The sequence below is a fragment of the Euprymna scolopes genome, chromosome 27 (assembly GCF_053919585.1).
Source record: "Euprymna scolopes isolate OS-2025 chromosome 27, ASM5391958v1, whole genome shotgun sequence".
NCBI lineage: Eukaryota > Metazoa > Mollusca > Cephalopoda > Sepiida > Sepiolidae > Euprymna > Euprymna scolopes.
In genome coordinates this window covers 51514478-51539422 of record NC_136508.1, presented here as the reverse complement: position 1 = coordinate 51539422, position 24945 = coordinate 51514478, and the positions used below count along the sequence as shown (strand labels likewise).

General features: G+C 35.8%; 1 protein-coding gene across 1 annotated transcript in view; it reads right to left on the bottom strand.

Moving 5' to 3' along the window:
• Window positions 1–24945, bottom strand: part of LOC145248856 (DNA polymerase epsilon catalytic subunit A-like) — a 191724-nt gene that overhangs the window by 65143 nt on the left and 101636 nt on the right. The window contains exons 28-32 of the mRNA XM_080110580.1: window positions 24508–24630; window positions 22336–22554; window positions 16623–16817; window positions 7353–7485; window positions 5701–5797 (exon numbers count right to left, since the gene is read on the bottom strand). Of these exons, the coding sequence (XP_079966706.1) occupies window positions 5701–5797; window positions 7353–7485; window positions 16623–16817; window positions 22336–22554; window positions 24508–24630 (767 nt within the window). The remainder of the gene's footprint in view (window positions 1–5700; window positions 5798–7352; window positions 7486–16622; window positions 16818–22335; window positions 22555–24507; window positions 24631–24945) is intronic.

Sequence of the window (24945 nt, the reverse complement as noted above, 5' to 3'; positions counted from 1 at the left end):
AACAGATGTGCGAAGTACAAAGTCAAGACAGACAATGAAAAGAAAAGAGGCAAGAGTATCTCCTTGTAGAACCCCCATGCGGATGTCGAAAAATTCAGTGTCCCCATCTGGCGACCTGGCCATTGCTCAAGTGTGCTCATATAGCATCATGATAGCATTAATGACTTCATTTGGAATACCATATGCTTTTAATATGCTGGCCATTTTTCCTCTATGTACAAAGTCGAATGCTTTGGAGAAATCTACAAAGATCGTGACTGCCTCAATGTTTTTTGCTTTGACTCCTTCAATCAGTCTCCTAACAGTAAGTATTTGACTAGTAGAAGAGCGATTCTTTCTAAGTCCATTTTGGTTCTTCCTGAGCACTTCTTCGGTCTTTGGTCGGATATGGTTGAGAAGCATGGCATTGTAGATTTTTGCTGCAATTGGAGTGAGTGTTATTCCTCTGTAGTTGCTTGGTATGCTTAGGTCATCTTTCTTCGGGGAAGGAAGCATGCATCCTTCCCTCCATATATTAATAATTTTTGGATTATATACAAAATTGCATGAATTAAGAAGTATGTCATTAAAACCACCTGTCTTCCATACTTCAGGAGGTATGTTATCTAAGCCTGCAGCTTTACGATTCTTGGTCTTCTTTAGTACATTTAGAAGTTTCTCGATTGTAAAATCACCTTCTCAATATCGAGTTCCTGTACAACAATCGGCTGAATTGGTTGGTCTGTTACTTCTGGTTTGTTTCCGAGTAGTTTTCAAAATGTGCTTTCCATTTCGAACATGCATTTTCAGGAGTGTTTGCCTTTAACCTAGCTTTGGCAGGTCGTTTGTGCCCAGATATCTCATTTACTACTTGCCAAGCCAGATAGGATTGTTTGCTTTCTGCTGCATTCTGGATTCGATCTATTTGTTCTTGAACATACTTCTGTTGTTCTGATAGGTACATCATACTAAGTTCTTGAAGTACCTGCTTCCTTAATTTTGTATTCTGTCGAGTGGGGTATTTATGTTGCTTTTTGATTCTGTTTTTTAACTTTTCTTGTTTTAATATTATTTTATCATTTTCCCACGGTACTTTTCACTTTACCTTGGCCTTCAGAGGTATACACTTCTTTGCAGCTTCTTGGTGTAGTATTAGCAGTTGGTTCCTGCTCTTGTGCTTGTAAAGCATCAAATCTGTTTCGCAGTTCGAAGATAAATCTCTGTTTGATCTGATTGTCACGTGACAACGTTGACCAGTTGTAGGGCTGTCTAGATGATTTTTTTAGTTTTGTTCGCTCGTAGGCTTAACTTCAACTTAGAGGTTACAATCCTATGATCAGTAGACACACCATAGAAACTGCTATAAGCTTCACAGTTATGACAGCTATTGATCCACTTCTTACTCATAAAAAGATAGTCCAGTTGTGCCTTGTCTCCATTTGGGGATTGATGGGTCCAGAGCTTACTGGGTCTTTTCCGAAAACGGGTATTCATGCATTGTAGGTTGTTTTCAAGGAGAAAAGTTAATAGATACTCTCCATTTCGGTTTGTTCCATCATAGAAAGAGAACTTATGCTTGTTGTCTTTCCGTCCTATATGTGCATTCATGTCACCTCCGATAACCAATAAATTATGTTTGGGGATTGAGCGCACTATTGTTGAGAGTTCATCGGAGAAATTCAGGATCTCTTGCTTGTCACTGACGTTGGTAGGGCTGTAGCAACAAATAACAGTAGTAGCAGGATTACCACTGAAGGAAGCAAGAATTATCCTTTGTGTTATCTTCTCAGCACTTTTCAATGATTTCAATGCTCAAGGGCTAAGCAGAAGTCCTACTCCCCCAATGGTACTATTTGTTGAATTTTTCCATGATGACGCTGATACTAGTGTCCAGCTGTTACCAATTTCATAGTACTTTATGTCCATGTCGTTGTGGAAGAGACGGTGCTCTTGAATACACACAATATCAATATCGTGTTCTTTGGATGAAGCAACAAGTTCTGATATTTGAGATGTGAGTTTAAGTGTCCATACATTAAAGGTGGATATTTTGATGGTATGTCTACATTTTGCTAGCTTAGGTTTTGATGCTGTAGTAAACTTGTCGATAGCTGTGGTCATTGCCGGCACACAAAGTAGCGACCCTTGGTGGGTATCCATGTGGCAGTCGATGGGGTATGGAATTCTGGTTTGATTTAGAGTCATATTGAATTTTTCGATAGCTCGGATAATATCACCTGTGTGAGCTACGTCTACTTAAGAATGGATTTCTAAATAATAACTTTATTCAGCATAGGAACAGTATATTGTTCCCATTTCATGTTAATTTGTTATTTTTTATTATCGCTTGCAGTATAAAACGAACCTTTAACTCTAGGTGATTGTCGTCAATTTAAATCCAAGTTTTACGACATCTTTTTGATTTAAGTGTTGGGTAAAAGTACAGAATAATGACAAAAACACCCTCCTCTGCCCCATGTTAAGAATGGCTTTCCAAATAATATTATTTCAGCATGGTAACATAAGTGCATAAGTACGTTAATAGTTAATCAATATGTTATGCCACGAGTTCGACTGAAATTCTGCACGAGCTTAAGTTAGATAAAATGCATCTGTAGAAGGTCGAGGGTTACATCAGCCGAAACATTGCAAATATAACAATCAGTATAAGAATAGTAGTTCAGGGAGAATAATACAATGCGTTCCTGTTATCCGCTAGAATGTTTGATTCAAGTGATCGGGCAATATCGATTATTTGCATTATATATATATATATTATTTTTAAAATATACTGATACGTGTTTTGTTGTCTACGACTCATCAGTGGCTGAATCTAGCGAGATTCGAAATCAGGACCCCGTGATAAGAAGCCTAAGCCTTTTCCATGCGAGTTCAGAATAATTTTCCCTTTGAACCAGTTTGGTAAAACAAACAAACAATATCTCTCTCTCTCTCTCTATATATATATATATATATATGCATTATATAACAACTGACAATTTACAATTTGTTTCTTTCGTGATTGTCAAGGATTTTCAACAATAAATATTGTGATGAAAAAAAAAAGGGTAAGTTTTTACTTACATTCCAGCTTAGCAATTACCTTTAAAATGACGACTTTTATATGTTTGAGTATGCTGTTCTGTTGGTTTTAGCGTTGTAAATTATGACATGAAAACAGAAACGATTCTCTTAATAATCGTCACGTAAAGACTACATTTTTTTTATTATTAGTGTTATCAACTTTGTTACATAAAAAAAAATTCATCGCAGCTTTCTTTTTTTAATGTTTTAATAAAAAATATTGCCGGTTTGAGCGTCCTTAATTATGAAATGAAAAAATGAACAGATCTCTTAGTAAGAGGTAGTTGTCTTCCTCAGAACAATGACAAATTGTAAAACAGCGCCGGCTCAGTGTTGCTTAACTTTGTTGATCTGCCGAGAACCGGTGTGTCAACGTGATTGTGCCATATTACTTGAATAAACAGAACACACTGATATTATCAACCATCCAGATGACATAAATGTACTCTTCGAGGTACGCTTCTATACCAGAAAGTCTTAAACACAATATACGCTTGTAAATAAAAACAACAGAACAAAATCTTGCAAATTATTTTCAATGGCTGTCTGGGTAAAGAGTCACATACTTCTCAAGATAACCTGATTAGTTAAGATTTCATAGACAGAACACAGCTGATCTAGAGAAAGAAATTTTAACCTCAAATCATGCTGTAACGTGGCAGGGACAAACAAAGGAAATAAATAAATAAAAATCCAGGTCGGCACTTTTTCTTTTTTAGCAAAAAGCATTTACTATCATTATTTTCCAAACAATGCCTGTTTCTTTTTCTTTTTTTTACAGTTCATTTTGTCTTCTGCCATTAAATTAACAAATCCCCACGGTCTCCACACCAGCTTAAAAGTCTCTTGCTGCCACCGCAGGATGGCCATCTCACCCAGCGCACACTTTTCTTCTTCCGACGTCATGCTCGCCATAGCTAACCATTTCTACACATCTATCTTGCCCGGTGCGCACTTTACTTCTCTCTTGCTGTCCTTTATTTTACTCCTTTTTTTTTCGATGCAAGCCCACACACACACACTTGCTAATTTGCATACGAGCTCAAAAGCTGCTACTGCTAATACCTTTGCTAGTCATCTATTGCTGTTGATAATTTCATACACGCTCTGTTACAATGCTATTCCACAAATACTAACTCATCAACAAATTGAACATCAGGTTGTGAGAACAGCATGACTTTGCATATGGTCATATATATATATTTTTGACAATGGGAAGGCATCATCTATAACATTAATGGGAGTTGTCTGTGTGTATTGTATGGCCAAAACTCAAAAACAACAAAACAAACACACACAAAGTTGATATTTTCTTGATCAGCGTTGGAGATTAGGAAAGTAGAAAGTGGATCCTAGGTTTACTTTTGGCAGCATTCTAATTCTCACGTCTGTTATTTTGTCCTTTAGTCCTCACATTCCATGAGCAATAAGGAAGAATTGCTATTTTCTGGGTTGGAATCCATCCACCTAATACTTATCATTTGCTAGTCTTTTTACCTTGAAATAATAAGTTCTCTTCTTAGCTCTTTACGTACATTAAGTGGCTTAATGCCCTGTCTGGAGTATCACAAACTATACGCAGATTTGACCTGCTGCATATACAATAAACATCAGGAAAATAAAGCAAAAATGACTGTTTCACCATTAATTGACGAAATGGATGAACCAAGAAAATAAGAAACTCTTTTTCTACCTACTGCACTAAAAACAGTCTCGGAATTTTTTTTCATTGTCATTATGAACAAAGACAAATAATAAAGAACTAGCGGTACCTGTGGAAATTCCTCTGGGGACCCATTCATATGTAATATATTGATGTTAGCATTCTGTTGATATTTAAAGTAAATGGAGACGTTCTGATATTATTGTAGCTTTTTTGTTAAAACTGCAAAAGTATTTATCTAAACTAGCAGGGATACCCGGTGTAGCCAGGTCGTAAAATACGCTTAAATATGATATTTCAATTCTTGCAGATTTTGTATATATTATTATAGAGTTAATGTTCTATCGATTTTTATATATTATAAAGCTGCAATTTCAAAAATAAAAAATAAAAAATATATATACATATATATATATATATATATATATGACTTGGGTTAATCAACTTGAATCAAAATCGAATCCCAAACTTATGAATAAATATATATATATATATATATATATATATATATATATATATAGAGAGAGAGAGAGAGAGAGAGAGAGAGAGAGAGACATATAACCTTAATTCCTTCAGCTTTAATCGAAACTGAAACCAAAACTTATGAGGAATTCTTGATAAAATTATTTATAAAAAAAATAGATTACTAAGGTGCCATCAGCTAAAATCGAAACCAAAACCAAGACTTATGAAGAATTCTTGATAAAATTATTTTTAAAAAATAGATTATTGGAGTGCCATTAGCTATTATTGAAATTGAAACCGAAACCAAAACTTATGAGGAATTCTTAGTAAAATTATTTATAAAAAAATTAAATGACTTGAGTGCCATCAGCTATAATCGAAACCAAAACTTATGAAGTAAAATTATTTATTACAAGAAATGAAAGTACATAACAATTAAACGACCCCGGATGTAAGCGTGACACAGAAAATAACACACACGCTATCGTATTAATATATAGATTTCTTACTTGCAATGTTCCAAATAAACAGTTTCTGGAACCGAATATTGGTACAAATTTAATACGGGGTGAGACCGGGGCAAGGTTTTCATGACTTTCTTCCACACTGAAAAATAAAAAGTAAAGACTTATTTCAAAAATAGAAAGCATTTAAATCTTACAATACCTGAACGAGTTTACCACCATATTGAACAGTAGATACGAACAATCAATCGACCAATCTTAAAATTATACTATAAGTGCTGTTTTTTATTTTTTTGTAAAAAGCATTCACAAGCAGTCCACAATCATATGCATATCCTGGTTAGGAGAGATAAAAATAGTTTTTGCAGGAAGGTGTCGACGTTCTTCCACATACAGCACCTGGTATTCCTAAATAGTCACTCAACCTGTGATCTAACAAGAATCGGTGTATCAATGTGATTATGCTGTGTATATAAGCGCTGGTCAAGAAGACATTCTCATCTAAATTCTACCTAATGGTTGTAAGGTGACATTGGCAAAGTGGTTACTGATGCAGATTAACAGCTGAGCATATAATATGTTTTTCTGAAGAGTATATGCATGAAAAGAGATGGTATTGACATAATAATAACTCTTTGTTTCTGCATAACGAAACGGATCTGTAAAAATACCTCAGGTGGTTTTCCATTATCTTATTACGAACCTCATTTCCTATATTTAGATTCTGCTAATGAATTATTTTCTCCCATTCTTATAGTCTTTCCTCTTTTTTTAAATGAATTACTTCCTTACACTCTGGGGAAAGAAAGGCGCCCATGGTATCACAAGATAAGTTTTCTGCAGGAAGGTATCACCGTGCTTCCACATACAGTGCCTGGTATACCTAAATGGTCACCCATTTGATACTGATCAGGCTCAACATTTCTTAACTTTCGTGATTTAAAAAGTGTCAACGTAATTATGCAGCATATATATGCATTGGTTAAGATATTCAAAAATGAATTCTACCTAGAAGTTAAGAGGTGACACTGATGAAGTGATTACTGACACAGATTGACAGCTGAGCATACCATCTTCAAGTCATTTACCTATACTTGTAAGAGCAACAACACCCCCTCCCCCAACATGTTTTGCCGTTATTGTGGTTCATTAGTGTGGTTGAATATGACAGGAGTCAAACCCTTAATCACAAACTTCTTTTCTAAAACCAAAGCGCTTTTCGATCCAGTGTCTATCCCCAGTCTTATAATGTTATGCTTCACATATTGTCATAATCTCTCATGACATGAGAGAAATCGGTGTGTGACCGCGATTTTATCTAAATTTGATTACAGTATCTGAACATTTTACGTTATTAGTTGCTTTTAATTTTCTGATAGAATCTCACGTCTGTCTGTGAGGTTGAGCTGGCTTCTTCTCTGGCATGAATTGTATTCTGAATTACGTCTGTGAAGGGTTAGGAATTAAAAAAAAAAAAAAAAAAGTAAACTTGGGTTAACTAGAATAGAAAGAGATGAGAAAAGCGTGTTTGTCATATAAAGAAATAAAAGCATGTGAATTATGTCCTTAGCAACCACTGTGGAAAAACTAATGACTCTGTAATAAAAGAGTTGAGCACTCCATTCTTCCAGATCTGTTTACTCTTCTTGTACATTCTTCAGTGATGAACGGTGCCAATAACTGAGAAAAGTACTTACTGACTCCTTCTCCTTCTTTTGGCGTTTTTTGATTGACATAAAATATTCGAGGAACATTCAGTTTCATCATATGAAGATCAGGCCCTATAAGAGCCCACAATCGGAACTGACCAGGAATGTTGGTCTCAGCATACTACAAAAACAACAACAACAACAACAACAGTCATTAGTAACAAGAACAAAAACCACTTAAATTTATTTAATGTATACAAGGAAAATTATTGTTTTTTTGTTTTTGGCTTTGCAGAGCATGATTGAGTTTTGTAAAGGGAAAAACAACAACACTCATTTGTAACAAAAACAAAAACCAATTCAAAGACCACCTCTGGACAGAGTTCTAAAGAGTCACCAAACTGATAGGTCCTGAACTGTCATCTAGGCTTCAGCCTCTGCCCCATCGACAAAATGTTGCATCCCTCTGCCTGTTCTACAAGTATTTTAATGGTTAATGCTCTGATGAACTACAAGCACTTGTAACCCCTCGACGTGAATACCCCCGACAAGTAGCTAAATCTCACCGTAGAGATCCCTAGATGTAAGGAAGCCTTCTACTCTAATAGTTTTTTCCCCAGAACTTTTTTTTTTTTTTTTTTTTACAAAGGCATCACCACATTATCAAGGCCCAAACGCCACTCAAGGATAAGGGTTAAAGAGTGTACAGTAGAAATTGGTCAATATAGTAATCATTAGTAATGAAAATTTGGTAAATTTAATAACTTATATAGAACGGCTCATCAAGAACTTATTTACTTTAGACTTGAACACAACCATATTGTAGTCAGCCGAAAAGCAGGAAAAAGGAAGACAATTCCACAGGCGTGCAGTTCTAAGAAAGAAGCTTTGTTCATGGAATCTACGTTTAGGTTTAGGCACAGATAAAGAGTGGGGGAAATTATTGATAGTGTTTACAGCTAGACGAGTGTTTCTTGTGAAAGTTTGGCGAGGGGGGACCATAGATTGAAGCTCAGTTGAACACTTTCCATGAAAATAACGATACATCAGAGACAAACTCGCAACATCTCTTCTGTGAGATAGAGGTTGCAAGGAGGAGAAAAGGACATCTCCTACGAGGCTACGAAGTCTATTTTGAACTCTATCAAGGCAGGACAAGTCCTTTCTAGCAGCTCCTGCCCAGATGTGGCAACAGTATTCCATCCTTGGACGTACCTGGCTCTTATATAGATAGAGAATAGCATCAGCAGTGAGATATCTACTGGATCGATAGAAAGATCCCACCATTTTTCCAGCGGCCTTGGCAACAGATTTGATATACGTGTTCCATTTAAGATCAGGAGTAATGGTCAAGCCCAGAAGCTTGTCAAAACTTGAGGCCTCCTGAAGACAAGAGCCATTCATTTCAATTGATGACAAATGTGAATTAGAATGTTGATGATGTAAAGAGAGAAGCTTGGTTTTAGATGACTTAAATGCACCAAGCATTTTGTTTTTTCTCCTTTCCCTTTGCAAAAGTGAAACAAAAACATATTTTTCATATACAATAAGCTAGACTCTGGAACTCCCTTCCTGGATTCTGCTTTCCCAACTGTACTGACATGCAGAAGTTCAAGTGTAATGCAAACAGACATATTGCTGCCTATCTCCCTTCTTAATATCCCTGCAACTTATGTCCCTCATAGTAGCCTCCTACTTGAAAGTGACACTTTGCCTTGTTTGAAGTGAAAATTGAATTTAAAAAAAAAAAAAAAAAAAAAAAAAAAAAAAAAAAAAACACAATTTACTTCAGTTATACGAGAAAAATTATCATTTATTGTTTTTGGCTTCGCAGAACATGATTGAGTTTTGCAAAGGGGAAAACCAACACCACTCATTTGTAACAAAAACAAAAACTAATTCAATTTACTTAGTGTATATGAGGAAAATTATTGTTTTCTTTACATTAGCTTATTGTATATGAAAAATATGTTTTTGTTTCACTTTTGCAAAGGGAAAGGAGAAAAAACAAAATGCTTGGTGCATTTAAGTCAAGAAGTTGATATTTTTTCACAAAGATATTTTAAAATACAATCATTAGTAACAAGAAAAATTTAAAAAACAGAAAACAATTTACTTGAAACTTGAAAAACTGAATTTACTTAAATGTGACTGACTGAAGAAATTAAACAATTTATTAAAATTCAAAAGACTTACAAATTGCATTAATATTTAAAGATTATGTAAGCATGAAATTAAAGTAAACAATAAATATTAAAAAAAAAAAGGAATAATAATTGTTGTTGTGTGCCCACCCTACAGATAATAAATTCTTCAACTTACAATAAAGACTGGGAGAATATGTCTCCTGGCATTAGCACAACAGTCATGCACAAATAACAGTCATACTCGTTATTTGTTGTACTTGCTTTTCAATTCAATATATTTTGTTTTCACAGGGGTGATCCGTTTGTCTGTGGTTCAGTACGATGTGGTTTTGATCAATATTTTTCATTGTGAGGCGATCGATGAGACTGTTGCGAAAGAGTGAAACAGGCTAGACTTACAAAACTCTTACTATCTATGGTTTGCACGACAAAGTGTATTTGAGACTGCCAGCAATGTTTCCTGACATTCAGCTCTTAAGAAATAATTGTATTTCTCAATATTTTATGAGAAGCATTTTCAGGTTACTTCGCAAGATCAAAGATGGTAGACATGGTTTAGATAATTTCAAGTCCTAAACGATGCGAATACAGAGTTAAATATGTTAGCCAAGATCTTCACAAATTTTCTACATGCTGTCCAGTCACAGACTAATTTGCCAGGTATGTCCTACCCATCATATATGCGTTTGTGTTGGGACCATTGCTTTAACGTTTAGAATGTCTTCTATATATATAAAAGCGAAAATGTATGTGTGTATGTATGTACGCTTTTCCTCAATGTCCACAAAAGGCTTCTTTCAGAGAAGCGCTTGCTCGGTTCACAACTTCTTAAAACTTTTTATATCATCTATAAATTGTAATATCTAAGAGTTACCCATGGAGCTCGCCTGTCTATTTAATTTTATTGACTTTCAAACGTTAATTATTCGACATTTCCCACATCGGCACGCGTTTCATTCGGTTTTCGGTATAAAAAAAAGCAAAACTCGACTCTAATCACAGGCCGAAAGCCAGTTATCTCAAGAGAGCTAAGTAACGTTTGTTCAATGTTGACTTCGTCATATCAGACAGTAGCTTTCATTTCGCTCCTCCTAATAAACAGGGAGCGGGTTTTTAAAAACAAACAAACCGATTTATTCACCTCATTCAAAACTGTCCCACAAAAAATGCTAACGGCTGAATACCTATCGCCGTCACGTCAATCAAAAACGCGCACCTGTTTTTTTTTAAACACTTTATGATTTTCCAACTGCGCGTCGTGAAGGCTTCGTTTTTTTTTTTCACATTTTCGGGGTTTTTTCACATAAAAACACCCAGGCAACGCCGGGTATCCCTCGCTAGTCTATAAATATAAAAGCGAAAATGTATGTATGTTTGTATGTGTGTTTGTATGTCCGCTAAAAACTTTCGACAGACAACGAAAATTCACAAACTCGGTATCATATTGAAGCTCTATCCTTTGCTCGAAAAATATCGAAAAATTGGCCAGAAACGTTCATTTTTTCACCCCGAAATCATCAATTTTCGAGGGGGGGGGGCAACAAAAACGATCCTCTCTTGACGACGACCAGTTCTACGCCTGTGTCAGAGTACGTCATGACCTGATTTACTTTAAATAGTTGAAAAACTGACTAAAGTTCATGTACGTTGTGTTAGCGTGTTGGTTCGTTATCTAAACGTTTTGGGTTCACATTGTGGTGTGAGATGTCTTTTGTTTTTCGATTTTTTTAAATTTAAATATTGAACCAGTATTATTTAAGCTATTTTTCACGTAACGTTCGTTTTTCTGTTTTCTTTTGTTTTTTTACTTCGCTTATCCACCCCCAACCATACACCCAAAAACACCCAGGTACCCACCGATTTTTTAAATTTTAATATCGAAACAGGCTTATTTAAGCCATTTTTCACGTGTTCGTTTTTCTGTTTTCTTTTTTACAATTTTTACATTTAACATCATTCGTTTGCCTTACGTTAGTTTTTTTTGTGTTTGTTTTCAATGTTTTGATTACCCCCCCCCCCCGACCGCTTAAGTTTTAACCTTCGTTTTTATGTTTTCTTTTTTTTTACTTTCCTTATAACAAACAAACCTGGTCATTGACCTGATTTGCTGAATAGCTATTGCTTACATCGTCATCGTAACGCTCAACGACTTCTGTGCGCGCACCTGTCAATTTGGTTCAGGTTCAATCCTACCGGTTTCTTTTTTATTTAACAGCACATACACCTCCAAACACCCGGGCAACACCGGGTACCCCCGCTAGTTATAATTTAAAGGCTGCCTTTGGTTGTCTCTTTTTGTTCATAAGTAAGGATTCTTCCACATCCTGGTAATCATACATTGCAACCATTTTTCTTAAACAGTTACATAGATTAAGAAACGTTAAGCAAAATAGTATTTTCCTTATCATATACAAAATACGGCAATATACGGCACAACCAGTTCTCACCAAATCACCGAAGCTAAGCAACATCAAACCCGGCCAGTACCAGATGGATTACCATTTTAGAAGGCAAGGTGGTGTATGTACCACGAGGTAAAATACCAGGTTGGGAAACTAGCGCAGTTTATCCTTCTCTCTAGGGTAGCTGGGCCTCTCTTAAGTCATGGTAGGCAACCCATCTAGTGATGGCGCCATCATAAAAAGTACCCTTGAAGCTCTGGTGAAGCATCAAGTATTCAGCTACGAACAAGATTTGAATTACACAACAAACTCATGAGTTCAATCTCGACTCCGACCGCATGTTATGTTTTTTTATCATATACAAATATATTAGCTGAAGTACTCATTTGTGGAACACAATACTGTGGGGCTACTTCCCAGCTGGCTATAACATGGTCACTTTTGAGTCTTATGTAAATTATTTCTTGTTGAGCCATCCTCTTAAATGATAATGATTCAAAAAGGCTGATTGGAAATCCATCAGAGAACAGATTGGAGATTCTCTATAGATCAATGGTTTCTTAACTAATGTGCCGCGGAATGATTACTGGTGTGCCGTGAAGAGATAATAGCTAGAAGCCATTTAATTTCTTAATCATGATGACACCAACTTTAAGTAAAAAAGCCATCAAAATCTTAAAATATTGAAAAAAGAGTTAAGAGTGTGTCTTTCTCAAAATTCACCCACATATTGTAGCAGTAGTTAAAAAACACCAGGCACAAACAGTCCCACTGACATTCACCATTATTATTCTATACGAGATATTGAATTTGAGATATGTTGATTTATGCGAATAAAGATTCGTCCTATATAATCTTTTTTGTTTTTATTTTATTGCAAAAAGACTTTATGAGTAGAAAATACTAACATTTTATGATAGGTGTGCCGCTAAAATTTAAATAAACTCAATAGTGTGCCGCTATGTAAAAAAAGTTGGGAACCACTACTATAGACCAAAATATTTTCTCTTCCAGCTGAACAGAAGACAACCAAATGATGCAAAACAGACATTTAAGCACATATTCCACAAGGAATTCTTTATCTGTGCCTAAATCAAAACGTAGATTCCATGAACAAAGCTTCTTTCTTAGAACTGCACACCTGTAGAACTCTCTTCCGTCTGCCTGTTTCCCACCTGACTACAACTTGGATGTCTTCAAGTCCAACATAAACAAATTCCTGATGAATCGCCCTCTTAAGTAAGACACTTTATCAAATCTCCAATATTAACGATTACTACGATACTATCCCATTGTACATGCAATAACCCTTATCCCAGAGTGGCTTCCGGGCCTTGATAAGTGGTGACCCCCATGTAAAAAAAAGGAAGTACTATAGTGAGCCCTACTCTTCCCAGTGGTTCACTACAAATTGTGTAGTTGCCATTGCACAAAGGCAGCATGTATTTGTCTGATACAAGCCATATATAAGTAGACCAAAATTAATAGAAGCTAAAAGTAATTGTAAAAGTGAAAGAGCTGCAGCTAAGAGAAGACATACCAAAGTATCGAGTTGCAAAAAATAGGAACTCATGATTTCTGGAAAATTTATAATAGTGTGATGAATAATAAAAAAAAAAAAATCACATTTGTAGATCTGAAAATCACGCATTCTCATGTCCGTATAAAAACCTAGACATCTCTAGAGCATGTGGGCCTGATCTCATCCCTATCGCACTAACTAATGCTCATATCTTCTCTAAACTCTTCAGCAAATACCTAGTTGAGTCTTGTATCCTTAATAGTTGGAAAACTGCCTCCATTATACTAGTATTCAAGAACTGAGCTAAGTTATTGCCCCCATCAGTTTCCTGTCCCTCTTTGCTAATATTTTTTAATTTTTAATTAATCAAGCACTAGTTTACGATCCTGGCCGTGGTGAGAATGGTTATTTGGACGTTGCGTCTGCAAGGTTGCCGGGGGGGTGGGGTGGGGTGTCTTTTTCTGATCAAGATCTGATCGGTTTTTTTAAACACCAACTACGGGTGAAAATCAGATGTGATAGAAGAACGCGGCATTTGACAGAAGATAGATAGATGTGGCAAGTCTGTGTGTATAAAGAGGAGCCAAATTTGAATACGTGTTCCCCGCCTAGGTGTGGAACGCGCAGTTCTGTAAAGTAAAATTAAACAAGTAGCCTCTCAGCTAGCCGAGTGTGTGTTCCATCCCTCCTTGAATAGGAAGCCTCCAAGATCCCCATCCCTTCTTACTTGCAATTTTTGTTTTAACCCCTTTCTCTAAATTTTACCCATCTTGGAGAGAAAGAAACACAAACTAACCTCCATCCCTTACCCACAAAATTTTCTTTTCTCCATTCACCCCCATCTAGAGGGCATCCCCACCTAGAGACTGACCCGCAGAAGCGAGGTTCTTTTTACAAACCTAGTGGAACGGGCTGTATATCAACTAGACAGGGTTGGGAGGGTCCTACTAATCACCTTTTGTTTTTTCTTCCCCCGCCCTCGACACAAATGAATTATTGTACCATTTTATTATTATCTTTTTTGTTTTTACACATCAATAAAAAATGTTTTAAAAATTGGGAGTTAAGTAGGACGTCCCCCAATATGAAAGGGTGAATGCGGTATTATGGTGAAAGAAGATACTAGCTGGGAGAAACTTTTGATTTTGTCTAGTTCTGGAGTGACAAGGATGACCAACGCCCCCCAGAATCCCCCCTTTTTAGTTGGCCATGTGCCTAAGTTTTTTGTTCATCGTTGATTTTGACTGTATTTTTAACATGAATAAAAGATTTAATATCTCAAGCACTAGTCTATCATCTTGTAAATGCTAAGCTTCTTTCTGATCAACAATATGGATTTAGGCGTTCATTCTATAGCAGATATTTTAACCATCATCTGAACTCATGCACTATACACAAGATAAGAAAAGCGAAAGTTAGAACTGTAGCCTTGGATATATCCAAAAGTCTGGCACAAAGGGCTTCTCACAAAAATTAAATCCTATGGTATTTCTGGTCGAATACTCAACATAATCGGGTCCTTCTTAGAAAAGGCAGGTTACCCTCGATGCCTGTACATCTAAAAAAAAAAAAAAATGAGCATGCGGGGTCCCTCTTCACAACTGAAAAATTTACTTTCACCATGACTAATGTTTGTGCAAAAATTTTTTAAAAAACCCAAGGCGTGGTTATTGAGAAAAGTGCGAACAAATGAACAGATGAACGATTTTGTGGAAATTTTACCCCTATAATGGGCCTTGGGGGAACCAGAATTATCCTGGAAAATCCATTCTGGCAAAAATTTACTTTCACCATGACTAATGCTTGTGCAAAAATTTCCAAAAAAAATCCAAGGGGTGATTATTGAGAAAAGTGCAAACAAACAAATGGGAGTGAATTACTAGATCCAATTCCTCCTTTGTCGGGGACCAACAACATGATATCAACCCAGGTGTGCTTGGACTTTATTACTGGATTATTTCTGAAAATAGTAAATAACCTCATTGATGAAATTGTGTCCAAGATGAATGCATTTGATGAAGACCTCACGTTCCATAATAGAAACGAATGTACACATTCTTAATATCACCTGAGAGCCCACCTTTCAAACTCTTCGGCTTAATATTCTCAGGTAACATGAATTAGAACAATATTGCCAAGGTAGCTGCAAAGAAGGTAGGCTACCTCTACCATACTAGAAAATTACTCACACTTGACAGCATCCTATCTGTGCCTAAATCAAAACGTAGATTCCATGAACAAAGCTTCTTTCTTAGAACTGCATGCCTGTGGAACTCTGTTCCGTCTGCCTGCTTCCCACCTGACTACAACCTGGATGTCTTCAAGTCCAACATTAACAAATTCCTAATGAACCGCCCCCCCCTTAAGTAAACACTTCATTAAATCTCCACACTAACGTACTGTACTTGCAATAACTCTTATCCCTGAGTGGCTTCCGGGCCTTGATAAGTGGTGACGACCGTGTAAAAAAAAAAAAAAAAAAAAAAATCCTATATCTCTACGAATCCAAAATTCACCCATGCATGGAGTATTGTTGCCACATCTGAGCTGGAACATCTACCACTAGTCTCTCACTTTTAAACAGAGCCCCAAAAAGTTTCAAATCGAAAGGTCTCACATCAGCCAGACTCCAACCCTTGCCTCATCATGCTTCTACTCTAACAATTTCTTCCCTCCGACTGCTAGATTTTAGAAAACCCTGTTTCCTGCATTCTTAACTGTACTGAGATGCAGAAGTCTAAATACATGTAATGTGAACAGACATAACTAGTGAAATCCCCACAATACCCTGTTACATATGATCCCAAATAATAGCCTTTTACATCCAAGTGTCAATACGCCTTGTGGAAAAAAAAAAAGAAAAAAGAAAAGAAAGAGTAAACAAAAAAAAAAAAATGAATTTTGGCTTAATTTCTTTATTAGATGGATATATGGCACCTAAAAATACTTTTAAATATTTTATATCAGCTTTTGGATTTAGCCAGACAGCAAAATAAAAAGGCAAAATACAAATTAAGGAACACTTACTAAAATAAGCTTAGCCCAGAAAATTAAAACCTCACTATCATAGTAATTATTTCAGTTTTAAATTGTTAATTAATCATTTATATAGCTAATCTTTATAGAATCTTTTTCATCCAATTTATTTCTTCATATTTGTCTCTCACCACTCACAAATCATATTACAAGTCTTATTTAGTATATTACTGCCAGTGTAGGAATAACACAACAAATAGAAAATGATTACCTGAATTACTTGCCATGGCAAGTCCAATATGCTGCGAGCTGTTTTTCGCAGAAAACTACTGAGACCTAGGCGGCCTACAATTGGTTTGGCACCAATTTCCACGTGATCTAAACGCTGCCGTTTCTGGAGCTGACGATTTTTGGCTTGAATCTCCCATTTTTTCTTTTGATACTGCAACCACTCTCGAATTTCATCCTGGAAAAGAAATTTCAACCTCAGTACATATTAAAAAAGTATAAAAATAAACTTATGTAAACTGCTGGGGTTCATGATGTTAGTGGTCAAAAAGTAGTTGGACATTAAATGATAATATATACAGGATAGAATGATAAAGTTATTGCCCTAAAGAAAACGACACTAGTTTTATTTTAAAACTCTCAGGTAATTTGATTTTGTAGTAGAGCTGATATCTATTCAATGTAGCTGCCTTCAGCCTCAATCACCGCCTTGATACAAGTCTGGAATTGGGAGCATGCCTTTTCCACATGTGCCAACGGGAGCTTGGTGAATACTCAGTGGATGGTGGCGATCAGGCTGGCTTTGGTGTTGTGGGAGCTCATGTTGGTGATGTTCCCAATGTATGACCAAATAAAGTAGTCCAGTGGGTTCAGGTTGGGGGAGGAAGGGGGCCAGTGAGAGAACAGTACAAAGTTGTAGCACTCCTTCTGAAGACAAGCCTGGGTGTCTTTGGACTTGTGGGGTGGCACTGAGTCCTGCTGCCACACCCATGGTCTGCCAGCAGCCACCTGATTGCACCAGGGGATCACCACACTCTTGAGCACATCCAGGTATACTTTGGTGTTGACTTTCAAACTGACTTTGAAGACGTGAGGTGGCATGATGTGGTCGTCACTTGAAACCACACCAAAGACCATAACCGCTGCCAGAAACTTTTTTCATCACCCTGGGAACATCTGTTATTTGTGGCAATCCAGTGATGTATTTTGAGGGTGCTGGCAATGGTCCTGCTATCATAACTTGGATCGGTAGAGAGCATGAGTTGTACAGCGGCGCAATTTCAATCTCTCTTGTTGAACTTTCAGTGGATTGTGTCACTTTCAGACACGATAGAAGGCTCCTAGAAAACCGGTTTTCATCAAACGGAAATGGAATCATGTCATCTTTTCTAGGGCGACAATTTTATCATTCCATCTTGTATTTTGAGATTTCATATGCATATTTATTTACTAACACAATTTTTACATTGACAATTAAATTTCTTTTGCAAACAATAAAAAAAAAAAAAGCCCTCAAAATTTATGGACCCAGGCGTCCAAAATGTTTTCATCAAATTTTATACAGCTTCAAAGTTTGCCCTTACACCTCAACAAACATTTTTGCACCATCTGAGTACTGATTTCTTTAAATGCATCTCATGTAATTTTTCAACTGTCCTAAAGAAAAAAAAAACATCGAGATCAAGTTTCATGAATATGCCAGTTAATTGAACCTCCTCACCCAATCAATATCTCAGGAAACTGTCCTTGAATAATGTGGTGATACCCCCCCCCCTTATAATATTACCTAATTCACTAGCAGGGCCTGTGGAAATTCCACAGGAGACTCATTCATATGTAATATACTGATGTTAGCATTCTGTAGATGTTCAGTGTAAATGGAGACTCTGATATTATTATAGCTTTTTTGTTAAAACTGCAAAAGTATTTATCTAAGCTAGCACGAACGCCCAGCAAAGCCCGGTTGTAAAGTACGCTTAAAGATGATATTTTAATTCTTGCAGATTTTTTATATATTTCTATAGAGTTAATACTCTATCAATTTTTATATATTATAAAGTTGCGATTTCAAAAATAAAATAATATATCCATATGACTTGGGTGCATTAGCTTGAGTCAAAACAGAAATAAAAACTTACGAAAAAAAAAAAAAAAATATATATATATATATATATATATATATATAACTTGAGTTCCTTCAGCCGAAACCAAAACCAAAACTTATTAAGAATTCTTGATAGAATTATTTATAAAAAAAAAATAGATGACTTAAGTGCCATCAGCTATAATCGAAACCGAAACCAAAACTTATGAAGAATTCTTAGTAAAATTATTTATAACAAGAAATGGAAGTTCATAACAATTAAACGACCCGGATGTAAGCTATCATATTAATATATAGATTGTTTTGATAACCATTTCCAATAGCTTCTTTCCAAGAACTGCAGAATTATGGAACTCTTTCCCCGTTGACTGTTTTCCTACAATTTATGACTTCCAAGACTAATGTCAATAATCTGTTTTGTTCTTTTTAGCTCCTTACATCAAGTGGCCTCATAACTTGCTTGGAATGACCCCCCCCCCCCAATCTCCAATGAAGCTTGGTTCCCACCAGTTTTGGCAAATAGCAAACAGAATCCTGAACAGAAGCGTGTGCTCTATCCTAATTATCATCAATGGACCTGAGACAATCTCGTCAGCATCAGACAAAACCAAACTCTTTGCCAAGAACTTTGCAGCTAATTCTACCCTTTACGACCAAGGCCGCCAACCCCCAATATTTCCTCCTGTATCAGAAAACACGCTATGTGATATACATATATCTGTACATGATGTTGCCAAGCTAATTAAAAACCTTGATTCCAGTAAAGCAACCGGCCCTGACGGTATTCCAATTATAGTACTCAAAAAACTTCAACCAGAACTAGCGCCCATACTTACAAAACTGTTTAAACGTTCTTAAGGAGAATTGCTTCCCATCACCCTGGAAAATCTCATCAGTATGCCCTGTATTTAAGAATTCAGGTGATCGTTCATCTCCCTCTCAGTACAGGCCAATAAGTCTCCTGTGCGTCATGAGTAAGTTGCTGGAATCTGTGTTAAATACAGAAGTAATCAACCATCTCAGCAAAAATAACCTTCTTAGTGACACACAACATGGTTTCCGTTCTGCTAGATCTACAGCAGATGTGCTTACAGTTATATCTCATAGGATTTGCGAATCTCTCGACGGAGGTAACCTTTCTAGGGCAATTGCTCTTGACATATCTAAGGCCTTTGATAGGGTACGGCATAAAGGTTTACTTCACAAGATCTCCAGCTATACCATAGCTGGAAATGTCTTCTCGATTATTAAATCATTTCTTTTTGATAGGTTCATAGTAGTAGTTGATGGGCAAAAATCAGAAGCTCACAGTATCAATGCTGAAGTCCTTCAGAGTTCCATCCTCGGCCCAACTCTTTTCCTGATCTACATTAATGATCTTCCAGATCACATCCTTACATCATTTGTAGACATTTATGCTGATGACACTACCATCTATGGTAGCACATCTAAGACAGTAAACAACCAAATTCTCTTCGATTCTCTCTCCTCTGATCTTGAGCACGTGGTACAATGGGGAAAGGAGTGGCTGGTTACTTTTAATGCATCTAAAACCAAGCTTCTCTCTTTACATCATCAACATTCTGATCCCCATTTGGCATCAGTTGAAATGAATGGCTCTCATCTTGAGGAGGCCTCAAGTTTTGACAAGCTTCTGGGCTTGACCTTTACTCGTAATCTTAAATGGAACACGTACATCAAATCTGTTGCCAAGGCCACTGGAAAAATGGTGGGATCCTCTCAATCCAGTAGATATCTTACTGCTGATGCAATTCTCTATCTATATAAGAGCCAGGTTCGTCCAAGGATGGAATACTGTTGCCACATCTGGGAAGGAGCTACTAGATAGGACTTGTCCTGCCTTGATAGAGTTCAAAATAGACTTTGTAGCCTCGTAGGAGATGTCCTTTTCTCTTCCCTGCAGCCTCTATCTCACAGAAGAGATGTTGCGAGTTTGTCTCTGATGTATCGTTATTTTCATGGAAAGTGTTTGACTGAGCTTCAATCTATGGTCCCCCCTTGCCAAACTTTCACAAGAAACACTTGTCTAGCTGAAAACACTATCAATAATTTCCCCTCACTCGTTATCTGTGCCTAAACCTAAATATAGATTCCATGAACAAAGCTTCTTTCTTAGAACTGCATGCCTGTGGAATTGTCTTCCATTTTCCTGCTTTCCAGCTAACTACAATATGGTTGTCTTCAAGTCTAACATAAACAAGTTCTTGATGAGCTGTTCCACTTGTTAACAAATTCACTGAATTTCCATTACTAACGATTACTATATTGTCTAATTTCTACTGTACACTCTTTAACCCTTATCCTCGAGTAGCCTCTTGGCCTACATAAGTGGTGATGCCTTTGTGAAAGTTAATGATAATATCAGTAGTTCCAGAAATTAATTTATATTGAAGTCATTATTATGGACTATAAAAAATTAATTTTTTTTTATTTATTATAATTTATGATGCTTTATTTTCATTAAAAAAAAAAGCAAAAATAAATTCATTCATTTTTTTTTTACTACTGAAAATCAGAAATTTAGTAAAGGTATTTTTTGTTTAAACAAAATAATACATTTCCAGTAAGATTTAAATAAAAATAATGGGTTCATTATATTCTGTGATCATTATTTGATAAATACTGAAAATTTCATTAAAATTGGTTAATTTCCTGATATTTGGTAAATTTTCAAGTAAAACATTTATACATTTTGCACGTACCTAATAAGACCCTAACAGGTACTACTATTCTGGGTAAAAATTTGCTTGGGCATATTAGTGACTCAACCCTTCTAAAAGCCTAACCAATGAATACACCATAATAAAAAAAATCACTGCAGGATCCTCACCCTGCACACAGAAAAACCCTGATAACAATTTTAAAATTTAAAACTCATCAATATATACTAAAATCGATTTCTAATTAAAACAGTTTTTTTTGTTTTTTTTACGAAAAATATTTCATCTATTTTCAAAAAAATAGCTAACTCTACAAAGTACAAATTAGACGGCTTTACATAACTTTTCCCTTATTTTGTCCTGTAGTCCTCATATTCCATGTTCGATGTTTCTGACAAAAGGGGAAGAATTGCTGTTTTCTTGGTTGGAATCCATTCATTTAACACTTTTTTTTGGGGGGGGGGGTAGATTTTGACCTTTAAGTATTATGAGTTTTTTTTCAAGCTCCTTACAACAAGTGGTTTCATGTACTGTCTGGAGCAATTTCCATATTTATTTATGGAAATCACTCCAGACAAGACATAAAACTACTTGGTGTAAAAAATAAATCTATAAATATAAAAGCGAAAATGTATGTATGTATGTATGTATGCGTGTTTGCTTTTTCTGTGTGTCTACAAAAGGCTTCTTTCAGAGAAGCGGTCGGTCGGTTCACAACTTTTTAAAACTTTTTATATCACATAGAAATCGTAATATCTCACAGTTAACAACGAAGCTCGCCTGTCTATTTAATTTGCTTGATTTCAGGAAGATAAATATTCAACATTTGTCGCTCGCCGCATGTGGGTTAGTCTTTTTCCTATAACATCTTGGGGGGAAAAAAAAGCATTCAGCAGTAAATGATTACTATCCCGCAGTCAACCTTGACCTCATTAACTCATTAAAACGGGCACCTGCTAAATCCAACTAATTAAATAAATTCAAACACGTTTCCATTAGCCTCTCGTGGTGGGGCAATGGTTAACATCGCACTTCTTTTTTTTTCACACTTTAATTTACAACTTTGCCTCAACTGTTCGGGTTCGATCCTCATACTTACTTTTTTTTTAACCCCCCCCCCAAACACCCGGGCAACGCCGGGTACCCCTCGCTAGTAAATAAATAAAATAAAAAAGAAGCAAAATGTGTACCTTCGTCCGACCCATAGGTGGTGGCGGCCCTAATATATCCCTCCAGGTTTGGATCTTGGAGTCATTCTGTGAATCAGAGCCTTTACCGTCTGTATTTTCACTGGACAATTCTCTTTTTCTCTTGGTCACTCTTGAGCACAGGGGTCCCTGAGTTTTGGGGCTGCTACCAATGTCTTCTATGTCTTTCACAGCTGGTGATGCTGCTGAAGTATCTTCTATCTACAAAAATATCATCAAAAAAAATGTTTGAATATTTGAGTTCGGATTTAACTTATAAACCGATTCATATCTGGGGTTGAATTATGTGACCAGCTAAACAGTTACCTTCACACTGATTATTCTAGAAAAGATGAAACACATGTCTGTGGATAATAACGAAGAAATATTTATCTCTACTATAATTAAATAATAACGATTTTTCCCCCTCTACAAAACATGACCTTATAGCTTTGAAAATACAGACGACACATAAAAATTCAATATGTTCACACAGGCTCCCTACATTTGGTGCAAGTTTTCTGGATATTACGCTTCCCTTTTAACCAGTATCGTTTCTTCCTATATAAATTTCGGCAAAATTCATTCTCCCAAACAACACACATAGAGAGGGGGTAGCACAATACTTACTCCCTCAAGACTTTCTCCTTACACATTCCCATCATACACTGAGGCCATTATTTCATAGTAATACCTTGTCACCAACGCCCGGAATTATTTCATTTTATTTGTTACTGTTTTCCTCTTTCCACCACACCTTATTTTTCAACTTGACTTTTCCTGCAATTTCTATGTTTGCTTTCTTTCATTCCGTTATTCCAATATTCTCTCGATGTTCAACAATTTCTAAACGGTTAGATATCGGATCAACTGAATTCAAATATGGTGCCATGCTAACCGAAAATCGTTTAACATGTTTTGGTCTAATCGCTGAATGACCCCCCCCCCTCCCAAGTTCCATACAAACAATCATGCATCGACAACAATGACACCAACAGCATTCATGTGCTTCTCATGATAGTACAGTCACACTTTTGTTTTTCCTAACATTACATTCCTTCGTTTGCATTTCAACAGTTGTTGATTAGCCAGTACTTGCATTTTTTCACCCGCTAAAACAATTACAGCAATAAATATTTACGATTTGATACATGTAACTCGCATTGTCGTAGACAATACTCGTTTATACAAAACTAATTAAACCCAAAAATACCCACAAGGTCTGCATCTGTTTTATTTTATTCAGTTCTGTTCCATAACACATAATATTTTTGTCTGATAAAGTCACTGTTTTACTAACTATTGCAATAGACAACACAGCATATAGACAAAACACACAGAAATGTCCTGGACTGTTTGACTAAGACCAAAGTGTACTATCTGTTTTTACATTAAACTTGATCTTTCCATTCCTTGGTTTCTAAAAAAAATACACAATACATTAGAAAATAAACATTCATATATATATATATTCCGCATAAGCCTGAAGAAGTGGATGAAATGCGAAATATTCAGTGTAGCTTAATCGCCATATATATTTTATAAATTACTAACTAGCTCTACCTACGTATTGAGCACTTTGAAGTAAATACTTAAAGTTTACGCATAAATTTATGCTTTCATATATTAATTTTATGTGAGTAAATGAAGTAGTTATATATATATATATATATATATATATATATATATATATATAGAGAGATAGATAGAGATATAGATATATATATATATATCTTTCTGGACTGAGGTTAATTTACATTTCATACCCATTCTTTTTTTCATGGAGGCTAAAAGTCTGTAATTTTTTTTTTTTTTTTATTGTGGACTAGACAACCAAATTAAATGACAACCAAATGAAATCTCGCCATTACAACATTGATTTCTAGTATGAACAGATTTCGCTGACAAGTAGTTCTTATTAACACCTTCATTATCCAATGTACTCTTTATTGTTTTTACCGGTCGACGTTGGTACATTGCTACTACATAATAACGTTACCTGAATTGAGTTTTAAAATAAAGCTGTAGTGTTGCTTTCTTTAGGCCGACACTTTTATCGTTCCACCCACCCCGTCGGAAAAATTCTGAATAGTCCAGATTTTTTTTTTTTTTTTTTTAATTCCACATTCCTCGCATGATTTTTGTGTGACTATAAATGTTATTAAGTTCCGATACCTGTGGTTTCTCTTGAGGTAAAAAAAGTTCACTGATTTTTCTTTGTTTGAAAACATCATATCTTTCCAACAGCTTCTTTTGCAACCAATCCGGATGAGGCATTCGTGGTACAGGATTTGATACCTAAAAAGAGAACAGAATAGCATTTTAAAAAAAAAAAGAAGAAGTTTTTCAAGTACTTTAACATGCTGTGATGAACTCATAGTACTTTTGCACCTTTCACCCCTCGACATACATACTTCTATCTAATCCAACAAGCAGCAAAATTCCACCCCTTCACTATTGCAGTCCATATGCACATGCCTATTGATTTAATAACACTCAAAATGAGAACAGTAGCCTGGCTTGTTTCCACCTAGGAGGACTGAAAAAAATGCAAAAATTTCAATGTTTCAGTAATATCTAAAAATAGATTCCTTAGTTTTTTTACCAAATTAA